The following is a 24,095-nucleotide window of genomic DNA, read 5'->3' on the forward strand; positions in this document are numbered from 1 at the left end:
GAAGAAATGATTCATCGAAATAATGAGTCACCATCGATATCGACACATCTGAGATCGCCAAATGTTCGGGAGTTCCGCTATTCAATCATTTTCCTTCTTCTTATTGTTGTATATCTCGTTCATACACATCTTTTCTTTGTTTCTCGAGTCTATAGTGAGTTACAGACAGAGTAAGTCGAAAGATTCTATTCTCAAACAAACAGACAGAGTAAGCCTATAGTGAGTTACAAACAGATTCTATTCTCGAGCCTATATCGACACATTTGAGGTCAACTCTCATATAAATAATTAAATATATCTCAAAGATTCTATCCGACGCTAGTCGAAACAAAGGTAGGACTACAAACATTGACATTTGTAAGTCATAATGCATCACTGTAATCGGGTTACAAACGTCAAATATTCTTAATCTTCGTAATAATCTTCAAGGAAGGGTTGATTCAGGTTGTAACCTGTTTTTGAATTGTTCTAGTTGGCCCGACCAAAAAATGTCTGGATAGTTTTTGTTGTCATTTTAATCAAAATAAATGAATCGAACACCCCGTGGTCCCAACATTTTTAATAAAGAATTAAAAATGGCCACGTTCAAGCTTTAATCAACATTCAAAACTAAACCAAACTAGTATTTTCACCTTTATTAGCATTGGAAATGTCAGCTAATTATGAGGGAAGTTCAAAAAATTGGATAACTCTGCAAAAATGTGATGACCCCGCGTCGGTTGGAGAGATACCAAAATATTTTTTTGTAAAAATGTTGAAAACTCTCCTTAACAGACGCGTTTTAAAATCGTGAGGCTGACGGTGATACTTAACAGGCTGAAACGGACAATATCTGCTAGTAGTAGACTTAGGTTATTATAAACGGCATCAGAGTCAAGTGCGGTGTGCCAGCGAGGATGCTGAGCTCCAAGAGTGTGGATTGTGAGATCCCACATCAATTGGGGAGAGAAACGAACGAAACATTTGTTATAAGGGTGTGGAATCTATGTTGGTTGGAGAGGGCTGGAAATCTTACCCTAACGAACGTGTTTTAAAACTTTGAAGTTGACGGTGGGCTGGAAAACGTATGTTGGTTGACTTACGGATTCTTTACAATTACATTCGGTTGAATTGAACTATTTCGAATTTTTACTTACAAATACAATTATGTGAGAAAAAAAAAATTTAAATACAGACAAAAATAATAAAAATAATTCATTTTAGTCTCAATTCTTCGGTTGAGCTAAACCCTAAACCCTAAACTCAAAATAAAGTACTTTTTCAAAACTCAGCCTTTCAATGATATTTATAGTATGAGTAAGAGTAAGGGTGTGCTAGTTGTCACAACCCTGCTATGAAGAGAGTAGATTGTGACCCTTATGTCGAGACAAGCGAAACAACGACCCTCAGGAGGCGCCCTTCGACCGCACGATGGCCAATATATAAGAATATCATGATGCGACCGAGGAGGATGGTGCATCGTCCAACACACCACACAAAGTGAATATTGAAGATAGAACGAGGAATAAGCAAGACAAAGGTAATAAGTAGACTTGGGTGTCATAGATAGGTTTGTTAAAGAGTCGAGTAGAGCCCTCGGTCTTATTATTGAAAGTTGAGGTTTCGAAAGTAAATTGGACATACGGTTCTGGAGTCAAGTTCGTACATATGAAATATGAAAGTTTGAAAATTTTGGTTTCAATTAGACGCTCCATGACACTGTGTGTCTATTTGCCAAAATTATGTTTACACCCGCCAGATTGAAAATGCCTCAAAATGTACCTTGGGGTAGGCATCGTGTAAGCTCTCCACCACTCTTGGGTCATGTAGCATAAGCGAGCTACTCTGTGGCACATACATGTATCACAATGAGGGTGAGCGTTGCGAGACGAGTGTCTTAAGCGACTTCCTTTGAAATGGGTTTTCAAGAACAGTACTGGGTGGCACTGGTGCTCTAGTATTATGCCCGAACAGCCATATGTCGGAGGTTGGATCATACACAATTATCTAGAATGGAGTCCGTAAATGATATACATGGACACAAGAGGGTCCAATGTCTCGATAGAACCCGAATGGATGAATGTTTGAGATATCTCAATATTACGAACAACATATGAACCCGTTCTCGATGGCATAACTGAGTGAGTTGCGATGGTCGACGACACCCCATGAATGAAGATGACATCAAGACATATGAGTCATGTTAATTGACAACCAAGATGACATGATGAGGTGCGACATTGTATAGAGAGACATTGGCTACAAGTAGAGGCAAGGTCAAGACCAAATGATTTGGCCTAGTGTCGAGGCAAATAGGTTGTGTCGCAGATGATTGAACATACACATGCAGGCAGTGACGTGTTGCCAAACAAACTTTGATTCCCCACAAGTGATGTTCGATTGACGAAGACAAATCTTGTTTGAGGTTCGACGAAGCCACATAGTCAGATATTTTTATTATAAATATATTTGGTAGAATTAATTCACCGACATCATTTATACTTACAAATTTAATGCAAACCATCTTAGTATGTGTTGTATAAGTTGCCACGATGCTTTAGTTTGGCTTCTTTCACACCAATCGCAGACACAACCTACCCACCTTTTATCCACCACTTATATTATTATTATTATTAATTCATTATCTTTATCTCTTTTTCAATTATTACGCAACATTTAATGACCCGACATTTTATTATATTTTTGCGATATAATTCATTGTCCTCAAGTTCTTTTAGCATGTTTTGTCCTCACGTACGTGTATCTTAAAAAAAAAATTTATCAACGAAGTTTCAATTACTTAAACTTTTCTTAATCATCTCGTCCACGAGATCACTCTTGTTTAGATGTGATCTCAGTTCATTCATATATTTTTCGGGTATTCAAACGTGACATGCTTACCAAGCCACGTCTTACTGGAAAAGGTACTACCGTAATACCATTTGTAATGACCCATGTCGAGTTAGAATGTAACCGTAAAGGTTAGTTTTACCTTTTGCTTTTAACTCAACAGATCCGCTCGAACCATTAATCCCAATAGTAAATAATATGCATTTTATTTATGGGTGGAGTCTTATTCCCGCCACCCATTTTATTCTTCAAAATTTTTCATTTTTTTTTTTGAGGATTGAATTCTCCCGATAATTTTTACCTAGAGTATTAATTATTCATTTTTTAATATAATCTTTATTAAAAAATTTGTAAAAAAAATGATAGTAAATCAATATATTTAATAACAAACCTAACATAATTTTTAAAAATTCAAAATTTAATATTAAAAAAAAAATCTTAAAAACAAAATATATAACATAAGTTTCTAATTTAAATAATTTTTAAAAATTTAAAATTTAATATTAAAATATAATCTTTAAAAAAAATCTATAACATAATATATAATTTAAATAATTTAAATATTATAATTACAGTCTCAAAAATTAATTATATATATATAGATAAATATATTTTTTTTAAAGTAATTTTTCTTTAATAATCGGACAATTCAACTCAATTCAATGGCACCTGTTAGTTGAATTGGGTTAGGTTACTCAATCCAACTGAATTCATGTACACTCTTAATGTAACGAGAACGACATATACACACGTTAATGGATAATCTACTCAATGTATGGACATCTTTACTTATATAAAGGGTAGCTTACAAAACATCTCTCCAATCCAAGCTATTGAAAACCGACGTGAATGGCGTCTATAACCATCCATTCCTCCTCCACCGTCGTCCCCAGCCACCCTACTCCCACCGGCGCGTTCTCCTTCTCCGAGTGCGACCAATACAGGGCATGGACTCACCTCCCCAGCGTCTACGTCTACAAATCCCCGGCAGCCGAGGTCGTCGCCGTCGAGTCCTTAAAAACCTCCCTCAGCCAAATCCTCGTCCCTTATTACCCTCTCGCCGGGCGTCTCCACTGGCTCCCTGGCGGCCGCCTCGAGCTCGATTGCTGCGCTGCTGGAACCCTATTCGTTGAAGCTTCCACTGACGCCAAGCTGGAAGATTACGGCGACTTTGCGCCGTCGGATGCTGTAAGAGAACTCGTCCCGTCCGTGGATTACAATTCTCCAATCGAAGAGCTGCCGCTGCTTCTATTTCAGGTGACGAGATTCAGCTGCGGTGGGGTTGTAATTGGTGTAGCTAATTGTCATACGGTGGTGGATGGCGCCTCCGCCATCACGTTCATTAACTCGTGGGCGAGCATGGCGCGTGGAGAGAAGACGGTGGAGACTATTTTGCAGCCGTTGCATGATCGGAAATTTCTGATGCCGGAGAAGCCGCTGCGTCCGCCGCGGTTCGACCATGTTGAATTTACTAAACCACCCCCAGTTATCCTTGGCACCTCCAACCCTGAGGTAAGGTTTTTTAGTCAATGGATTATGACCACACGGTTTTTACCATTTTAGTTAAATTCACGGTTTAGTAAATAATATTTAACATAATTTTTAAAAGCTTAAAATTTAATATTATAGTATAATAGATTATGCTTAAAAAATACATATTAATGAATTAAGTATATAAAGAAAGAAATATATATAGTTTCTTATTTTAATATATATATATATATATATATATATAGGTCAAGGACTGAGAGTATGATTTTCGTCTCCGGCTCTGTTTTGTTAATGGAGAGAGATTTCTTTTCGCTCCTTACCCAAACGAAGTTTTCTCACCTCGTTTAGGTGGGTCCTCGTGAAGCCTTGATTCTATGGGTTTAACGAACATATGAGATCTCACATGGGTATTTTTTTTATAAGAGTCTGGAAACCTCTCTCTAATATATACGTTTTAAAACTGTTACGCGCGGTGGGTCAAATCAGACAATATTTGCTGGCAGTCAGCTTAGGTTGTTACAAGACATGTGTACTGTGGTCTCTTTCCACTATTGTAGGATGTTAATTTCTATTTAGTCTTCAAATTTGAAAAATAATTAGTTTTTCAATTTATTTGTGAAATCAAGTAAAATTTATATACCCAATGAATGTTCTATTCGACTAAACTCGAACCATTTAGAATCATTGAGCAAACTCCACGAAATTGACAGTTTTATTACTATTCTCAATCGAAGGAGGCAAAGCAAGAAACCACATCGGCATTGCTCAAACTTACTAAAGAACAAATTGAAAAGCTGAAAAAGAGAGCAAATTCAAACGTAACCAATCAAACCATGGGCGTGGGCGATGAAGTACAACCACGACCATACTCTCGATTTGAGGCTATTACCGGACACATGTGGGTTTGTGCATGCAAGGCTCGCAATACCGGCGAGAGTCGACAGCCAACGATAGTTCGTACCCCTATTGACGTTAGAAGACGGATGAAGCCACCCATCCCAGAAAACTTCTCAGGGAACTCATCTTTCGTCGTCTTAACACCAGAATGCGAGTTCGGCGAATTGATATCTCAACCATTGAGCTATGCTGCAGGAAAGGTAAGAGAAGGAACATGGAAGATGACAGGGGAATACGCGCAATCAGTGGTAGACTATCTAGCAGGGCAAGACGACATTAACTGGTTGAGAACATCATTCCACTCCAAGGTTCCAGTCCAGGCTTCGTTTTGGGGTAACCCTAATCTTTCAATAGGGAGTTGGATGTCGTTGCCGTTTTATGAGGCAGATTTTGGCTGGGGACGACCGAGTTACTTCGGGCCAGCAACGTTGAACATCGACGGAAAGTCGTACATAATGGTGGGGCCATCAGATGATGGGTCGCTCATAGTAGCGATACGGTTGCAAACAAGACATATGGATGATTTCAAGAAGTATTTCTACGAAGATATATAAAAGTTCGAGTAACACTGAAATCGTTAGTGTTGAGTAATCTCTATGTTTTCGTTTTTTCTTGCATGTTCTTCATGGTTGTCCCCATAGTTTGTTCTAAAGCCAAACTATGTTCTTTTTTCTACGTAATATTTTGTTCGATTTTGGTTTGTCATGTTGATGATATTTAATCTTTCATTTCGGTTTGCCATATGCATTATATTTGACCCGTTGTATATGGATTGGAGCGTTGAAAGGAAGGAGATGATAAGGGAACTCGGAAGCCGTGAAGAACAAATGGTCGGGGTTACTAAAACCACCGCACCTAAATGATGGGGAACATTCACTATTTATAATTATTTACCAAATCAAATAGATTACAAATGAAATGGAAAGAACAATAAATAGATACACGATATTAGCCTATGATCAATCAAAATTATAATAATATTAAGAGTAAAACAGGTAGAATTGGGTTCGATCCTAACCTTATGAGTTGATTCCATAAAAAAAATATCGGACCCATGAACCAATCAAAATTCAACCCAACTTTTACCGTTTAGATTGTGTAGTTTGGGTTGATCGGGTTCTCGAATCATATATGAATACGTTTAATATCTACCCGTGATCTACAGAAATTTTAAATTTTTTTTCTTCTTATAAATTCTGACAGGTTAATAAGACCTTGGCCATTCTTTCAACTCCTTCCATGGCCCATTGCATTAACTTCACATTTATTGAATAATTGGAGGGTAAAATCCGAATAACGCACGACGAGTGTTACTATCTATACCAACAAGTAACTTCAAAATTAACCGTGTTTTACTTAGAGCAATCTGCGTTTAGTATCATCTTGAAAATTTTCATGCAATGTATGGGAGTGAAAACAAAACATGACTCGTGTTGATCTGTTGGGATACTTTTCATTCTCGTATGGGAGTGAAAACAAAACATGACTCGTGTTGATCTGTTGGGATACTTTTCACTCTTAGAAGCGAGAAGTACGTGATCACGTCACACGGGATATAGGAAAATAATGGGATATCAGATACCGAATTCCAATTTCAAATTCTCGACACGAGTCGTATATAAAGAAAAACTAAACTTTTTTATTTTATTAATGTACACAATATCAACTATGGTTGAAAAAGCTTAACTAGTTTGAATCTCGAGATCAATTCGTCTCAACCTAAGGATCCTATTATAGAGATTTTGATCGTCGCAAAAATAAAGTATTTTAGTATCTAATATATTAGAATATAATATTTTATTTAAATCATATTTAAATATTATAACATATTCCAATAATATTTAAATAATTTAAATTATATATATATATATAAAATATACCTTTATTATTTTAATATTTAATATATCAAATACAATAAATATAATTTAAATACTTCAAATTATTTTTTTTTTCTCTTTATATTTATTATATTTAATATATTAAATATTAATGTAAGCCCTCCAAATTTTTCTCAATTAATGTATATTAAATCTTTCGTGGCCCGCACTTGTGTAAATTTATTGTATAGAATACCTCTATTTACATGTCTCCACATGGACGATTTGGATCAAATTATTTGTAACAATTATAAAGTATGACTATCAATAATGTTACAGGATAAGCAACAAACTCATATATTATATACTCTTTAAGTTATTATTCGACCGATCGTTTTGATTACAATAATTCATGCTTTGGCCCGTTACATATCGTCGTTAGCCTCACGATTTTAAAACGTGTTTACTAGGGAGAGGTTTCCAAACCCTTATAAGAAATGCTTTATTCCACTCTTTGACAATGTAGGACCTCATAATCGGTCCTAATGTACTTTCGTATAAAGTTCAAAGTGAAAAAAAATTTCCTTATGTAGTTTCGTCCACAACCTATATTAATCGGCCTGATAAACACGGAAGCCTTTTAAAGAAGTTGATGTTGACTTCTGGCAATTGAGAGGAAAACGTCGACGGAGTACAAGCCGGCGGAACGAAAACTTCTTCGAAGAAAAAATTAGTTATTTGATTCAGTTTCACATGTTTAAATAACAAACCTATCCTAAATTTATCCGTAGGAATGACACAAAACTTTCGCCCAAAATTGGCCAAAATGGCCAGCAAAAAACAACTCACGAAATGTAAGGAAACCTGTGAATAAAACCATACTTTTATCTAACAATCTTCTCATAATAGCTGTGGTATATCTACCTTATTATTTGAACTCCGATCTTTGAGCGTAGTTCTTCAAATTTTACCCGCGCCAGGGACTTGGTGAAAATGTCTCCAAGTTGTTCCTCTGTTCGAATGAAATCAATCTTGATGAGCTTTCGATCTGCACATTCTCAGATGTAGCTGAATCTGATTTCTATGTTCNATGGTGTTAATATAACACATGCGGAAGCAATTTGGATCTTAGGCACTCTAAGTACATCAATTATAGTAAATTAGATAGCATGTTCAAAAGCATTAAAAGTNTCAGTCGCGCAAGCCAGACCCCCTGTGTTGCCGCCGTCGAAGTGGCGATATATTCTGCTTCGCAGGAAGACAAAGCAACTACCTTTTGTTTTGTTGATTGCCAGCAGATCGCGCGCGCCTGAGAGGAAGTAAATCATCCNGACACTCAAAATTTCACTCAAATTTGTGGGATTGTGTGGCAAGCATGCAAGGTTGAATTAACCAAATTTTGACACTCAAATTTGTAGAGTTTATTTGGANGATCATCAACGTCACCGGCCATGTCACTATCACTATAGCCGACCAACTCAAGCTTCTCCTTTCCTTTCCTTNTTTTGACACTCAAAATTCCACTCAAATTTGTGGAATTATGGGGAAACATGCAAAACCATATATTGACACTTAGTATTCCACGGACTCAAACATGGATTTTTCCATGAAAGTCAACATTTTGGCTTTTTCTATTTTAATTCAACAATTAATTTAAATAATTAATTTCAAATCAAAATAATATTAAATGATTAATTAAACAATTTAATTAATATTTAACATTAAATGAAATGTCAATCTCATTCAATTCTAGAACATATTGATTATGAATCCCTATTCATAACTAAAATATTTAAATCTTATTTAAATATCTCTTTCTCTCATTAAATCAAAATAGGGTTAAATATATCGTATATATTTAGCGCATATTCCTTAATTTGAGTTCGAACACTTCAAACTCACTCGCCACACTATTCTAAGGTTTAGTCCGATATGAGCTAGCAAGGGGATCTAATGGACCTACATATCATGGGCTCCAACGATTCGANGCGCAGTATCTCACACCCCAGCCTCTAGTTCCAGCCACATAGCGTAGGATGCGCTTGACAGCCAAGGGATGCTCCTTCNCAATTTAATTAATATTTAACATTAAATGAAATGTCAATCTCATTCAATTCTAGAANCTTCCATGAATCTACTCACGTATCCAACTGAGTAAGCAAGGTTAGGGCGTGTGTTTACCAGATAGCACAGGTTCTCGAAAATGCTGCGGTAATTGGTGGCGTTGACTGTCGTCATAGTGTCAGCCTTCCTTAGCTGGAGCTGGCCCTCCATTGGCGTCCTTGTAGGGTTACTATCCGCAAGCCCAGTTGTGTCCAGCAGCTTCTTCGCGTACGCACTTTGGCAGATGGTGATGCCGATAGTACTCTGTTGCACTTCGATGCCGAGGTAGTAGCTGAGCACGCCGATGTCACTCATCTTAAAGTTCTTTGACATCTCCCTCTTGAATCTTCCGAAGNCAAATCTAAGGATAATTTTGAATAAACAAGAGTTCATAGTTACCTCAAGATTAAGATCGAGTTATCTAGGTCATCGAATGAAAAAATTAGTCTCAACAATGANTTATGAGGTCGTCGACGTACACTCCCACGATCAGTCGTTGCTCGTCGTGGCTCGTGATGCTTGCCAAAGCCCATAGAGTGCCTTGTGCAGGCGCAATACCTTGTTAGGGTTGTCGTTGTCCAGGAAGCCCGATGGTTGTCGAACATAGACGGTCTCCTTTAGCTCTCCGTTTAGGAACGCGGATTTCACGTCCATGTGGTGGACTTCCCAGGAATTATGTGTCGCGATTGCCAGCAATAGGCGGACAAATTCCAGCCTTGCCACCGGCGCGAATACCTCCTCGAAATCCACTCCTTGCTTCTGGACGTAGCTCTTCGCCACTATGTGTGTCACAACTTCTCCCTTTTCGTTACGCTTCAGTTTGAAGACCCATTTGAACNCAGTACTTAAGGGAACAACCTCTCTACTATCCCTAAAAGCGGTAGGAGTGAATTCTATCTTGCACCCTATGTCCCAAACTATTCACCCAGTCTTACCCTTGAAATGGAAGGCTTATTGAGTCGGCGAACTCGGGCCACTCTCACCCATGCAAATCTAAGGATAATTTTGAATAAACAAGAGTTCATAGTTACCTCAAGATTAAGATCGAGTTATCTAGGTCATCGAATGAAAAAATTAGTCTCAACAATGAACGACATTATAAAGTGAGTGATTTTCTTCATGGTCCAATCTTATGCAATATTCATTGCATAGGACGCCCCCACTCACATATCTCGACATGTACAATTTAGTGATCACATTGTTTATATCATATACAAAAGTGGGCCGCATCCGTAGTGTCCCCAGGATAAGGTACTCAGCCTTATCCATGTACTATAGATCATTTTGACTTTATACTTGAACTTGATCCACTCTTATGTCTCTACCATATAGTTCAAGTAATCATACTATAGCCAAAGTATTCTTAGTTTATTGGATTTAGATTAATGATCGTAAAATTCACTTTATTCAATAACGATCTTTACTGAATAAACGTCAATAATAACTTTATAGAATATGTTTTTGTTTACCAACTATGAGTTTTAGGACATAAAAACCCAACACGCATGCCGTCAGTTCAGGTGTTCACCTCTTCCCACTAGGTCGTCCATCCTTCGGTACTTNGTTCTTGGTGATGGATGTCATCTCCTCCTGCATTGCCTTCAGGCAGCACGGTTTCCTTTTTTCTTCAGCGAAGGTGTTCGATNCGTGATCGGCATCCAGCGTTGAATCCGCAGTCCGTGGTGTTGCAAACTCCACTGGTTCAAGGGGTGCAGCTGTTGGCGACGGTGACGGTTCTTGATGTTGTGCTCCTCCTTCTTCCGGCTCGGTGACGAGGTACTCCACCGTGAATTGATTTGGATTGTGGTCTGCCTCAATCACGTAGTTCCACTGCCAGAAAGTGCTTTCGTCGAAGATGACGTCGAGAGACACGTGGGCTCGTCCCCCGTAGGATCATAAAATCTGTACTCCTTGCTCCCAGTTTCGTAGCCGATGAAAACGACCTTCAGCCCCCTGGGATTGAGCTTGGCGAGGTGGGAACGCGCTACCTTCATGTATGTGACGCAGCCGAACACTCAAAAATGATGTGCTGCTGGCTTTTTGTTGTACTAGGCCTCATGTGGCGTCTTCCCGTGGAGGCTTCGCGTTGGAGACCGATTGAGGAGATAGACGGCCGTCATTACCGCCTCACCCCAGAATCTCCTAGGCATCCCGGCCGTCATCTGCAAAGACCTCGCTGTCTTGATGATGGTCTGAATTTGGCCTTCCACCACCTCGTTCTGCTGGGGGGAGTAGGGCGCTGCTGGCTTTTTGTTGTACTAGGCCTCATGTGGCGTCTTCCCGTGGAGGCTTCGCGTTGGAGACCGATTGAGGAGATAGACGGCCGTCATTACCGCCTCACCCCAGAATCTCCTAGGCATCCCGGCCGTCATCTGCAAAGACCTCGCTGTCTTGATGATGGTCTGAATTTGGCCTTCCACCACCTCGTTCTGCTGGGGGAAGTAGGGCGCCGTTAGTTGCTGCTGCATGCCGAGCTCGTCGCAGTACTTACTGAAGCTCGCTGAGGTGAATTCTCTACCTCGGTCCGTGCGCAGCATTTGCATCTTCTTCCAGCATTCGGCCTCCGCTCGCGCCTGAATGCACTTAATCGCCTCTGTCGCCTCACTTTTCGCTTGCAACAGGATCAGCCACATGAAGCGGCTTTTGTCATCGACCAGCAGGAGGAAGAGGGTCTTGCCGCCTAGGGTCGCCGGCTTGATGGGCCCACAAATATCGCTGTGCACAAGCTCCAACGACTCACCGGCGCGGTAGAATGTTCGAGACGAAAGTGGGTGCGCCTCTGTTTGCCGATGAGGCACCCGTCGCACAGCTTATTCACGCCTTTGATTGCCAGGAAACCGTGCACCATCTCCTCGTGTAGTTTTTCTAGAGCAGGAAAGTTTAAGTTCCCATACCTTGCATGCCACCTCCAAGATACTTCTTCGGTCCTAACCAAGAGGCTAACCAGTTGCTCTATCTCCAACTCTAGGATGTAAAGGCATTTTGCCGTGCGCCAAACTTGCGTGAGCAGCCATCGTCGATCAACGCAGATTTTGAGTAGCCCGCACTTGAAGGAAATGAAGCAGCCGGCCTCATTGTGTTGACCCAGGCTCACAAGGTTAGCCTTGAGCCTTGAGATGAAGTAGACGTCGGTTAGCTTGCGGTGCTCGCCTCCGGCCCGCGAATCGCCAAGTCGAGCTCGAAGAACGCGGATTTATCCGCGGTCATATGGTTTGTTGTCCCTGTGTCGAGGACCCATCGTCGGTGCTCATGCTCCTCGTCCCTCTCGCCGATCTGAGCGAACACTCGCTCCTCCTTCAGTTGAATTGGCGCTCCCCAACTGGAGATCTTCCTCGAGTTTAACGCGCACTGGAGGAGCAGTTACGCCATCGTTGATTACCTCCACCTCCATGGGAAGTTGGGGACGTCGGATAAGACCGATGCACTTGCCATGAAAAGAGCCGGCTCTTCCTCCTCGAATCGAGCCCTGATTACCTCCACCTCCATGGGAAGTTGGGGACGTCGGATAAGACCGATGCACTTGCCATGAAAAGAGCCGGCTCTTCCTCCTCGAATCGAGCCACATGGGCCTTCTCTTTGTTCTCCAGCAGTTCTTGCTCAGGTGTCCCTTCTTCCCGCAGTTCGAGCACTGGATTGGCCCACCATCAGTCGACTCCTTCTTTTGATCCCCCTCTTTCTCGCGCGTGCGCTCGCGAGATTTCCATGGCTTCTTACCTCCAGCAGGTGGTCCTTCTTCCCGCAGTTCAAGCACTGGATTGGCCCGGTTCTCCAGCAGTTCGAGCACTGGATTGGCCCGCCATTAGTCGTCTTCCTCCTCGGTTCGAGCCACATGGGCCCGTCATCGATCGACTCCTTCTTTCGATCCCCCCTCTTTCTCGCGCTTTGCATTTTCTTCTACTTAAACCTAAGACCTGTGTGTTGTTCGCTTTGCATTTTCTTTTACTTAAACCTAAGACCTGTGTGTTGTTAAGTGACACTCTAACCACTTAAGCTATTCAACTTGACTGTTGATAAAGTTGGCTCCTCCGCAATGATATACAACTGGTGGAATAAACCAGACTCTGATACCACTTGTTGACTTCTGCCAAGTGAGATGAAAACGTTAACGGAGTAAAAACCGGCCGAAGGAAAACTTCTTCGAAAAAAATTAACTGAAAATAAAAAGAGAGAGAAATAGTTGCTTAAGACCCGATGTTAGTTATTTGATTCAGTTTCACATATTTAAATAACAAGTCTATCCTAAATTTAACACCCAAAATGGCCAGCAAAAAATGAGCTCTTCCCTTAAATGGGGAGGGTTATTCAGATATTCAAGTCAAAATACAACTAAATTCAAAAGTAAAAAAACAACTAAAGAAATTTAAGAAAACGTGTGAATAAAACTATAGCTTTTATCTAGAAGTTGAGAAGACGGCAACCAGACTAAAAAATCTGGATGCCGGAGGTAATAAAACTCGCACGCCACTGCCACCATCCTCAATGGCACCACATATAGGACTACCGCCACTGCAAAGCATATTGCTGTGAAAATCCCGGTGGCGTGTGGATCTTGCCATGTCACCAATGCCTGCACGCACTCGGCTTGAGTCGCCAAATCCCCCAATAAGTGTTGCACACGCACCCCAATTGCTTTCAACTTATCATACCTCATCCGTACAACTTCTTTTTGCTCTCAACTTATCATACCTCATCTGTACAACTTCCGGCGATCTCGTGCTCGGCATGCCGTCGAACTCCTCATCCAGTTCGTCCATTTCGACGGTGTCGAACATCGATAGCTTCGAATCGAAATGCAGGAGAAGCCCCCGTGACCGGAATTTGTAGTTCCAAGCACTGGTGACGAAGCGTAGAATGAAACTGTTGGAATGATGGGATAGAATCACTAGAAGCGTGTGGACGAGAATCGTGGAAGTCAGATTCCGCCACGATCGGGTGTCGTCGACCCATTTCACGGCGACGATCACCGTGGTGGCTACGTTGATGATTCTGTACCAATTTGCTCGGACTTTCCACATGCTAAAGCCGTGCGATTTGGCGTCGAGCATGAATTGAATGATCTCTTGCCGGAGTGGCGGTTCCGATCTCGAGAGATGGCCGACAACTGTCTCCACCGCTGCGATCCGGAACTGTTCCGTTTAATATAACAAAAATTATATATGTATGGATTGAAAATATATTTATATTGAGCGGAATCTATTATTACTTTTAAATTTATTAAACTAATTATTTTTATTGATTTTGAATTTCGAGATCTAATACTCCATTTTACTTAGTAAAAATTATTCAAAAAGTACTTATGTTTATTAATCTTCAGTATTACGACAATATTGAACTATATTACGAGGTTACATTTCTATAATTATGATCAAGAATTTGTGCGTTTGAATGATTATAGATTGATTTGTTTTGTCTGTTAATTTTTAATATTTTTATGTAAGATTGTATTAAATGATTCCAAATAATTAAAAACAATTTAAAAATTTTAATTTTTTTTTAACAATGAGTTTAGTTGGGTTGGTTACTAATTCAACCTAGAATTCATTTTGAAGTTGATATAAAACATTCCCTCAATCCCATCTCAACATGTACAATCTTATTTTAAACGGGACCTGGCTCGGCCCATGTACACCTTAATCTAAATGGAGAATCTATTCAATGTCGGGACATAGTCGAGAGGTAAAGTGGACATCTTTACTTATATAAAGGGTAGCTTACAAAACATCTCTCCAATCCGAGCTCTTGAAAACCAACGTGAATGGCGTCTATAACCATCCATTCCTCCTCCACCATCGTCCCCAGCCACCCTACTCCCACCGGCGCATTCTCCGTCTCCGAGTGCGACCAATACAGGGCATGGACTCACCTCCCCAGCGTCTACGTCTACAAATCCCCGGCAGCCGAGGTCGTCGCCGTCGAGTCCTTAAAAACCTCCCTCAGCCAAATCCTTGTCCCTTACTACCCTCTCGCCGGGCGTCTCCACTGGCTCCTTGGCGGCCGCCTCGAGCTCGATTGCTGCGCTGCTGGAGCCCTATTCTTCGAAGCTTCCACTAACGCCAAGCTGGAAGATTACGGCGACTTTGCGCCGTCGGATGCTGTAAGAGAACTCGTCCCGTCCGTGGATTACAATTCTCCAATCGAAGAGCTGCCGCTGCTTCTATTTCAGGTGACGAGATTCAGCTGCGGTGGGGTTGTAATTGGTGTAGCTAATTGTCATACGGTGGTGGATGGCGCCTCCGCCATCACGTTCATTAACTCGTGGGCGAGCATGGCGCGTGGAGAGAAGACGGTGGAGACTATTTTGCAGCCGTTGCATGATCGGAAATTTCTGATGCCGGAGAAGCCGCTGCGTCCGCCGCGGTTCGACCATGTTGAATTTACTAAACCACCCCCAGTTATCCTTGGCACCTCCAACCCTGAGGTAAGGTTTTTTAGTCAATGGATTATGACCACACGGTTTTTACCATTTTAGTTAAATTCACGGTTTAGTAAATAATATTTAACATAATTTTTAAAAGCTTAAAATTTAATATTATAGTATAATAGATTATGCTTAAAAAATACATATTAATGAATTAAGTATATAAAGAAAGAAATATATANTATATATATATATATATATATATATATATATATATATTAGGTCAAGGACTGAGAGTATGATTTTCGTCTCCGGCTCTGTTTTGTTAATGGAGAGAGATTTCTTTTCGCTCCTTACCCAAACGAAGTTTTCTCACCTCGTTTAGGTGGGTCCTCGTGAAGCCTTGATTCTATGGGTTTAACGAACATATGAGATCTCACATGGGTATTTTTTTTATAAGAGTCTGGAAACCTCTCTCTAATATATACGTTTTAAAACTGTTACGCGCGGTGGGTCAAATCAGACAATATTTGCTGGCAGTCAGCTTAGGTTGTTACAAGACATGTGTACTGTGGTCTCTTTCCACTATTGTAGGATGTTAATTTCTATTTAGTCTTCAAATTTGAAAAATAATTAGTTTTTCAATTTATTTGTGAAATCAAGTAAAATTTATATACCCAATGAATGTTCTATTCGACTAAACTCGAACCATTTAGAATCATTGAGCAAACTCCACGAAATTGACAGTTTTATTACTATTCTCAATCGAAGGAGGCAAAGCAAGAAACCACATCGGCATTGCTCAAACTTACTAAAGAACAAATTGAAAAGCTGAAAAAGAGAGCAAATTCAAACGTAACCAATCAAACCATGGGCGTGGGCGATGAAGTACAACCACGACCATACTCTCGATTTGAGGCTATTACCGGACACATGTGGGTTTGTGCATGCAAGGCTCGCAATACCGGCGAGAGTCGACAGCCAACGATAGTTCGTACCCCTATTGACGTTAGAAGACGGATGAAGCCACCCATCCCAGAAAACTTCTCAGGGAACTCATCTTTCGTCGTCTTAACACCAGAATGCGAGTTCGGCGAATTGATATCTCAACCATTGAGCTATGCTGCAGGAAAGGTAAGAGAAGGAACATGGAAGATGACAGGGGAATACGCGCAATCAGTGGTAGACTATCTAGCAGGGCAAGACAACATTAACTGGTTGAGAACATCATTCCACTCCAAGGTTCCAGTCCAGGCTTCGTTCTGGGGAAACCCTAATCTTTCAATAGGGAGTTGGATGTCGTTGCCGTTTTATGAGGCAGATTTTGGCTGGGGACGACCGAGTTACTTCGGGCCAGCAACGTTGAACATCGACGGAAAGTCGTACATAATGGTGGGGCCATCAGATGATGGGTCGCTCATAGTAGCGATACGGTTGCAAACAAGACATATGGATGATTTCAAGAAGTATTTCTACGAAGATATATAAAAGTTCAAGTAACACTGAAATCGTTTGTGTTGAGTAATCTCTATGTTTCCGTTTTTTCTTGCATGTTCTTCATGGTTGTCCCCATAGTTTGTTCTAAAGCCAAACTATGTTCTTTTTTCTATGTAATATTTTGTTCGATTTTGGTTTGTCATGTTGATGATATTTAATCTTTCATTTCGGTTTACCATATGCATTATATTTGACCCGTTGCTTATATGGATTGAAGTGATGAAAGGAAGAAGATGATAAGCAAACTCCGAAGCCATGAAGAACAGATGATCGAGGTTACTACAACCACCGCACCTAAATGATGGGGAACATTCTCTATTTATAATCATTTACACAATGAAATAGATTACAAATGAAATGGAAAGAACAATAAATGGATACACGATATTAGCCTATGATCAAGGGTCAAATATGATATATATAGTAAATCATAATGGAAGACTAATTATCCTCGACAGTCCACGTTATCTTATCTGAATTGGACTATGATTAGAATTAGACCTAACTGTTCAACAATGTAACGACCCCACAATTTCTTTTAAATTAAGACACATATAGTTTCTATCATGAGCGAAAAATTATTCAAAACGTTCTTCGTAATCACAAGTGTGTTACACGAAGACACTACTTGTCGGGTTCTTTTTATTTATCTTTTAAAAAATTTATTTATCTCAATTAATAAAATTCAAATATTAAATATTTACAAATTATATATTACTAGATTAAAGCCGATAGATTGGATTTGATTGTAAATAAGTTGGTTTAACTTTTACAGTTTGGATTGTGTAGTCTGGGTTGGTCGGGTTCTCGAGTCATATATGAATACCTCTAATATCTACCCGTGATCTATAGAAATTATGTCCGCTTTGTCATTAGTACGTGACAACGAGAAAATGATAAATATTTCTATTCACCGTGCTACGTTTTAAAAATATAAAATGTATCTTATTTGTCAGTATTTGAATCTCGCTTATTAAATAATACATCAATTATTATTTTAAAAGTGGATGGCTGTTACATTTTAAACGTTTGTGACTTTCGATCCTGGCCGACCATAAAGACGTACTAATTGATTTGATGGGATTTTTTGTGCGCTCAAAAGCCTCCATGGATGCTTTTCCATTACCCTACACATTCTTTTTTTCTTTCATTACAAAATTAATATTTATAATTTTAAATCTTCAAATTATTTTTTTTTTATTTATCAAAATATTCTCAAAATATAACTATATATATATATATATTTTAATAATTAGTTTCAAAAAAAATCCTTTAAATTTGATCGGATAATTACAGGTCACTTCACAGGGCGAAACCTAACATTGATATCATTTTTAACCGTTCAAGCCCACCGCTAACAAACATTGTCTGTTTTAACTCGTTGTCAGTCTTACAGTTTTAAAATGCATCTATTAGAGAGAGATTTTCATATCTTTATGAACAATGTTTACATAACTTACCGATTTAATTTAATTTTTTTCTTATAAATTCTGACACGTTAATAAGAAGTTGGCCACTTTTTTCAATTCCTTCCGTGGCCCATTGCATTTAACTTCACATTTATTGAATAATTGAAGGGTAAAATTTGAATAACGGGATGACTACAGACATCGAAAATTTTAAAAGAATTGAAAGTTACTATCTATACCAACAAGTCATAGGAACTTCAAAATTAAACGTGTTTAAATTAGAGCAATCCTGCGTTTAGTAACCTCTTGAAAATTTTCATGAAATGTATGTGAGTGAAAACAAAACATGACTCGTGTTGATCGGTTGGGATACTTTTCACTCTTAGAAGCGAGAAGTACATGATCACGTCACACGAGATATAGGAAAATACTGGGGATATCAGATACCGAATTCCAATTTCGAATTCTGGACACGAGTCGTATATAAAGAAAATAAATTTTTTTTATTTTATTAATGTACACAATATCGACTATGGTTGAAAAAGCTCAACTAGTTTGAATCTCGAAATCAATTCGTCTCAACATAGGATCCTATTATAGGAATTTTGGTCGTCGCAAATAAAGTATTTTAGTATCTAATATATTAAAATATAATATTTTATTTAAATGATATTTAAATATCATAACATATTCCAATAATATTTAAATAATTTGAATCTTATATATATAAAATATACGTTTATTAATTTAATATTCAATATATCAAATACAATAAATATAATTTTTTTATTTAATATATTAACTATTCTCAATTAATATATATTAAATCTTTCGTGGCCCGGATTTGTGTAAACTTATTGTCGAGAATACCCCTANCATTTTAAACGTTTGTGACTTTCGATCCTGGCCGACCATAAATACGTAATATTCAATATATCAAATACAATAAATATAATTTTTTTATTTAATATATTAACTATTCTCAATTAATATATATTAAATCTTTCGTGGCCCGGATTTGTGTAAACTTATTGTCGAGAATACCCCTATTTACATGTCTCCACATGAACGATTTGGATCAAATTATTTGTAGCAATTAAAAAGTATGACGTATCAATAATGTTACAAGGATAAGCAACAAACCTTATTCATATATTATATACCTTTTAAGTTGTTACTCGACCGACCATTTTGATTACAATAATTCATGCTTTGGCCCGTTACATATAATCGTCAGCCTCACGGTTCTAAAACGTGTTTACTAGGGAAAGATTTCCAAACTCTTATAAGGAATGCTTTATTCCACTCTTTAACGATGTAGGATCTCATAATCGGTCCTCATGTACTTTCGTATAAAGTTAAAAGTAAAAATAAATAAAAAATAAAATAAAAAACCAAAATATCCTCTTTCCTTATGTACTTTGGTCCACAACCTACATTAATAAGTCGGATAAACACGGAAGCCTTTTAAAGAAGTTGACAGCCTAAGACGGCAATCAGACTCGAAAAACTGGGTGCTAGAGGTAATAAAACCCGCATGCCACTGCCACCATCCTCAACGGCACCACATATAGGACCATCGCCACTGCAAAGCATATTGCTGTGAAAATCCTGTGGCGCGTGGATCTGGTCATGTCACCAATGACTGCACGCGCTCGACTTGAGTCGCCAAATCCCCTAATAAGTGCTTCATGTCACAGTCATGCTCGTCCAAGGCATGTTGCCTATAGCCGCATGCCCATGACAAGCCAAACCCTTTATGTCTTTTCATATTCTAGTATTTTACTTTTGTATTTCGAGGAAGTATGACGTTTCAGAAATATCATGTCTAGGCCTGTCAGACATGAAATGCCTCAGAATGTACTATAGGGGGATACGACTACTTGTCAACTTCTCCCTACCCAAGGTTATATATTGCGAGCCGTTGTTATTTCTCTCTTGCTTGCTTATATAACGTCTCTGCATACGTCACTTGGCCGTAGGCGACGCAACTGAGGCCAGAGGCTCGAGCATACGTCGCTTGGCCAGAGGCTCAAGCATACGTCGCTTGCAAAAACCTTCTCTTAAAACTGAGGGAAAAGGCTCGAGCATACGTCGCTTGGCCGTAGGCGACACAAGAACGAATTGACTTAGCTCTCTTGTCGTTGGAAAGTGAGTGTCGCACAATCGCAAGTCCGCTACCATCAAAAGTGCGATTGTGACAAGTGGTATCAGAGCTTTGTTAGCTCCGTGACATAGCAAAGACCGAAAACATGTCGACGACAAAGTTGACACCCAAATCACAAGCCGACCGGCTTACTTTAATAGAGGAGGAAATGATGTTCCTCAAAGAAGTCCCTGACACCATCCGCTTCCTAGAAGCACGAGTGATAGAATTGAATGGAAAAGTCGTAGAACTCGACGCAATGGGCAACTGCCTGGATGGGTTGCCAATCGCAGAACTAATGTTTCTAGTGACCTCGCTCGAAGAAAGAGTTTCTCCTACGAGTAGCCCGAGACCGTCTAGTAGCCCTGATAGCTCTATCGCGCACAAGGAGGGACGTGGCGAAGAGTTCGACATGCTACAAAATATAATGATGAGTTTGTTCAATGGATTAGCTGACGAATTCAGAACAACGATCGATGACATCCAAGAAAAGATGTCCGTCATGAGCACCCGAATTAAGGTGACCATGAAAGCCGTGGAGAACGTCACGGCTGGGCAAACTAATACAGGATCCAACAAACTGAAGTTCCCAAACCCTAGACCTTTCAAAGGGAACCAGGACGCCAAAGAGTTGGAGAACTTCATCTTTGATGTCGAACAGTACTTCAAAGCCACAACGGCTAGTACCGACGACATAAAGGTGACCGTAGCCTCGATGTATCTCATAGACGATGCCAAACTTTGGTGGCGTTCGAAGGTGTAAGACATCGAGAATGGATTGTGCACCATAGACTCGTGGGAAGACCTCAAGAGAGAGTTTAGGGACCAATTCTTCCTCGAAAACGTAAAACATCTAGCAATAGAAAAACTAATAGCCCTAAAGCAAACTGGAAGCATAAGGGACTATGTCAGACAGTTCTCGACCCTGATGCTAGATATCAAGGCACCTCAGAGAAGGACAAGGTATTATTCTTTATAAATGGGTTACAATCGTGGGCCAAAACAAAAAATACACGAGAAAAATGTCCAATACCTAGCTACCGCAATTGTCAGCGCCGAGAGACTCCTAGACTATGGGAATGAAGCGGGTTACCAAAGAAGAACAACAAAGGCCCCAAACACTGGGGGCAAAATATATAAACCATCAGGTCATCGAAATGGAATCCCTAATAGGCCAAACAGAAGTAACGACAGACCAAGCGGGTGGACAGATAGACCTCCTCAGAACAACCAAGCGGGGACATCTCGAGGATCTTATCCTTCAAAGAAACCACCCGACGACACCTTTACAATGCCTGTTGTGTAAAGGCCCCCACAAACTGTCCTACTGTCCTCATCGGGCCTCTCTCAGTGCACTCCAAGTGTCCATTCAAGAGAACAACGACACAACAGTCGAGACTATGCTAGACAAGAAGGAAGATCAAGACAACCCCTGAATGGGCGCGCTTAAATTCTTGTCAGTCCTCCAACGGAAGGTCGACCCGAAGGAGATAATAGAGAAAGCGCTCATGTTCGTGGATGAGACAATAAACTCTCGACCAAGCAAGAGCACCTTGATAGACTCAGGAGGGACCCACAACTTCATCGTCGATCAAGAAGCGTGAAGATTGGAACTCACCATAGAAAAGGACCCCGAAAAAATGAAAGCTGTCAACTCCGAGGCCTTGCCTATTGTGCGAGTTTCCAAAAGAGTCCCCTTCAAATTAGGGGCTTGGACAGGAGAGTTCGACCTTGTCTCGGTTCGCATGGACTACTTTGACATGGTACTTGGGATAGAGTTCCTTCTAGAACACAAAGTTATCCCAATGCCACTGGCGAAATGCTTGGTGATCACCAGCCGCAACCCCACAGTAATACCTGCAAGCATCAAGCAACCAGGTAATCTTAGAATGATCTCGGTCATACAATTGAAAAGAGGACTCACCCGAGAGGAACCTACATTTATGGCTATACCACTGATGGAAAGAGTGACCACTGAGGAAACAATTCCAAGCGAAATCAAGGAGATATTAGACAGTTATGCTGACATAATGCCAAAGAGCTTACCACAAACATTATCACCCCGTCGAGGCATTAATCACGAAATTGAAATCCTCCCCGGGGTTAAACCCCCGGCGAAGAACGCATACCGGATGGCTTCCCCTGAGCTAGTCGAATTGAGGAAACAACTAAATGAGTTGTTGACGGCAGGATTCATCCACCCGGCAAAGACGCCTTATGGAGCCCCCGTACTATTTTAGAAAAAGAAGGATGGGACGTTGCGTCTGTGCATAGATTATAGAGCCTTAAACAAGGTGACGGTACGCAACAAATACCCACTGCCGATAATATCTGACTTGTTCGACCAACTTCACGAGGCCAAATACTTCACGAAGTTGGACTTACGATCAGGGTACTATCAAGTACCTATCGCCGAAGGGGACGAGTCCAAGACGACGTGTGTAACAAGATATGGGGTCTTTGAGTTCCTGGTAATGCCCTTTAGCTTGACAAACGCCCCAGCTACGTTTTGCACGAACACTTGGATCATTTCGTTGTAGTAAACCTCGACGACATAATTGTATACAGCACAACCCTAGAGGAACACAAGGTACACTTGAAGCTGGTGTTTGACAAGCTGCGGCAGAATCAGTTGTACGTCAAGAAAGAAAAATGTGTCTTCCCACAAACATGTATCAACTTCTTTGGACATGTCATCAGTTGAGAATAGATCGGTATGGATAGCGATAAGATAAAAGCTATCCAAGAGTGGAAAATCCCTACTTCCATATCCGATGTGCGATCCTTCCTAGGATTGGCAAACTACTATAGGCGGTTCGTCGGAGGGTTTTCACGACGATCCGCCCCATTAACATAGCTCCTGAAGAAAGACCACCCTTGGTCGTGGTCAAATAAATGTCAAATGGCCTTTGAAGATCTGAAGGCAACCATGACGAGGGGTCCTGTCCTCGAGCTAGGAGATGTTACAAAGCCATTTGAAATAGAGACATATGCTTCCAACTTTGCCCTAGGCGGTGTCCTTATTCAAGAAGGCCACCCCATCGCTTATGAAAGTCGAAAGCTCAATGATGTTGAACGGAGATACAGTCTCCGAAAAAGAAATGTTGGTTGTGGTCCATTGCCTACGAGTCTGGAGTATCTCTTGGGATCACAGTTCATAGTGAAGACGGATAACAGCACCTTTGCCACTTCTTCGATCAACCAAAATTGACGGCAAAACAAGCCCGGAGATCGATGTCGGCAGGAGTCGTTGGCTGAATTTGACTTCAAATTTGAACACGAGGCAGGAAAGAGTAATCAAGCAGCCGATGCATTGAGTCGAAGGGCGAACATGCGGCCCTGTGCATGTTAGCCCATGTTCATTCAAGTAAGATCGATCGATCGATGAGCGACATCATCAAAGAACATTTACACAAAGACCCATCGGCCAAAGCCGTCGTCAAACTAGCTAAAGCTGGGAAGACACGATAGTTTTGGTTCGAGGGAGATCTTCTAATGACTAAAGAAAACAGATTATACGTCCCAAGAATAGGAGAACTGAGGAAGAA

The 24,095-nt window shown here is 40.2% G+C and overlaps 2 protein-coding genes across 2 annotated transcripts; both read left to right on the forward strand.

The window, feature by feature from the left end:
* The first annotated feature begins 3,643 nt into the window (after positions 1 to 3,643).
* On the forward strand, positions 3,644 to 5,953 carry LOC111781205 (spermidine hydroxycinnamoyl transferase-like). Its single transcript, XM_023661676.1, has 2 exons — positions 3,644 to 4,341; positions 5,055 to 5,953. Exons 1-2 carry the CDS (start codon positions 3,679 to 3,681, stop codon positions 5,769 to 5,771), a joined length of 1,380 nt encoding a protein of 459 aa, XP_023517444.1. The 5' UTR covers positions 3,644 to 3,678; the 3' UTR covers positions 5,772 to 5,953.
* Positions 5,954 to 14,865: 8,912 nt separating this feature from the next.
* LOC111781238 (spermidine hydroxycinnamoyl transferase-like) lies at positions 14,866 to 17,167 on the forward strand. Its single transcript, XM_023661719.1, has 2 exons — positions 14,866 to 15,555; positions 16,267 to 17,167. Exons 1-2 carry the CDS (start codon positions 14,893 to 14,895, stop codon positions 16,981 to 16,983), a joined length of 1,380 nt encoding a protein of 459 aa, XP_023517487.1. The 5' UTR covers positions 14,866 to 14,892; the 3' UTR covers positions 16,984 to 17,167.
* The last annotated feature ends 6,928 nt before the right edge of the window (positions 17,168 to 24,095 follow it).

This window comes from Cucurbita pepo, chromosome LG19 (assembly GCF_002806865.2).
Source record: "Cucurbita pepo subsp. pepo cultivar mu-cu-16 chromosome LG19, ASM280686v2, whole genome shotgun sequence".
NCBI lineage: Eukaryota > Viridiplantae > Streptophyta > Magnoliopsida > Cucurbitales > Cucurbitaceae > Cucurbita > Cucurbita pepo.

Excerpts from the sequence above, each read along its gene's own strand:
- LOC111781205 (XM_023661676.1), top strand. The coding sequence starts at position 3,679 with ATGGCGTCTATAACCATCCATTCCTCCTCCACCGTCGTCCCCAGCCAC. Across the intron at positions 4,342-5,054 it reads TTGGCACCTCCAACCCTGAG|GAGGCAAAGCAAGAAACCAC; the intron begins GTAAGGTTTTTT and ends TCTCAATCGAAG.
- LOC111781238 (XM_023661719.1), top strand. The coding sequence starts at position 14,893 with ATGGCGTCTATAACCATCCATTCCTCCTCCACCATCGTCCCCAGCCAC. Across the intron at positions 15,556-16,266 it reads TTGGCACCTCCAACCCTGAG|GAGGCAAAGCAAGAAACCAC; the intron begins GTAAGGTTTTTT and ends TCTCAATCGAAG.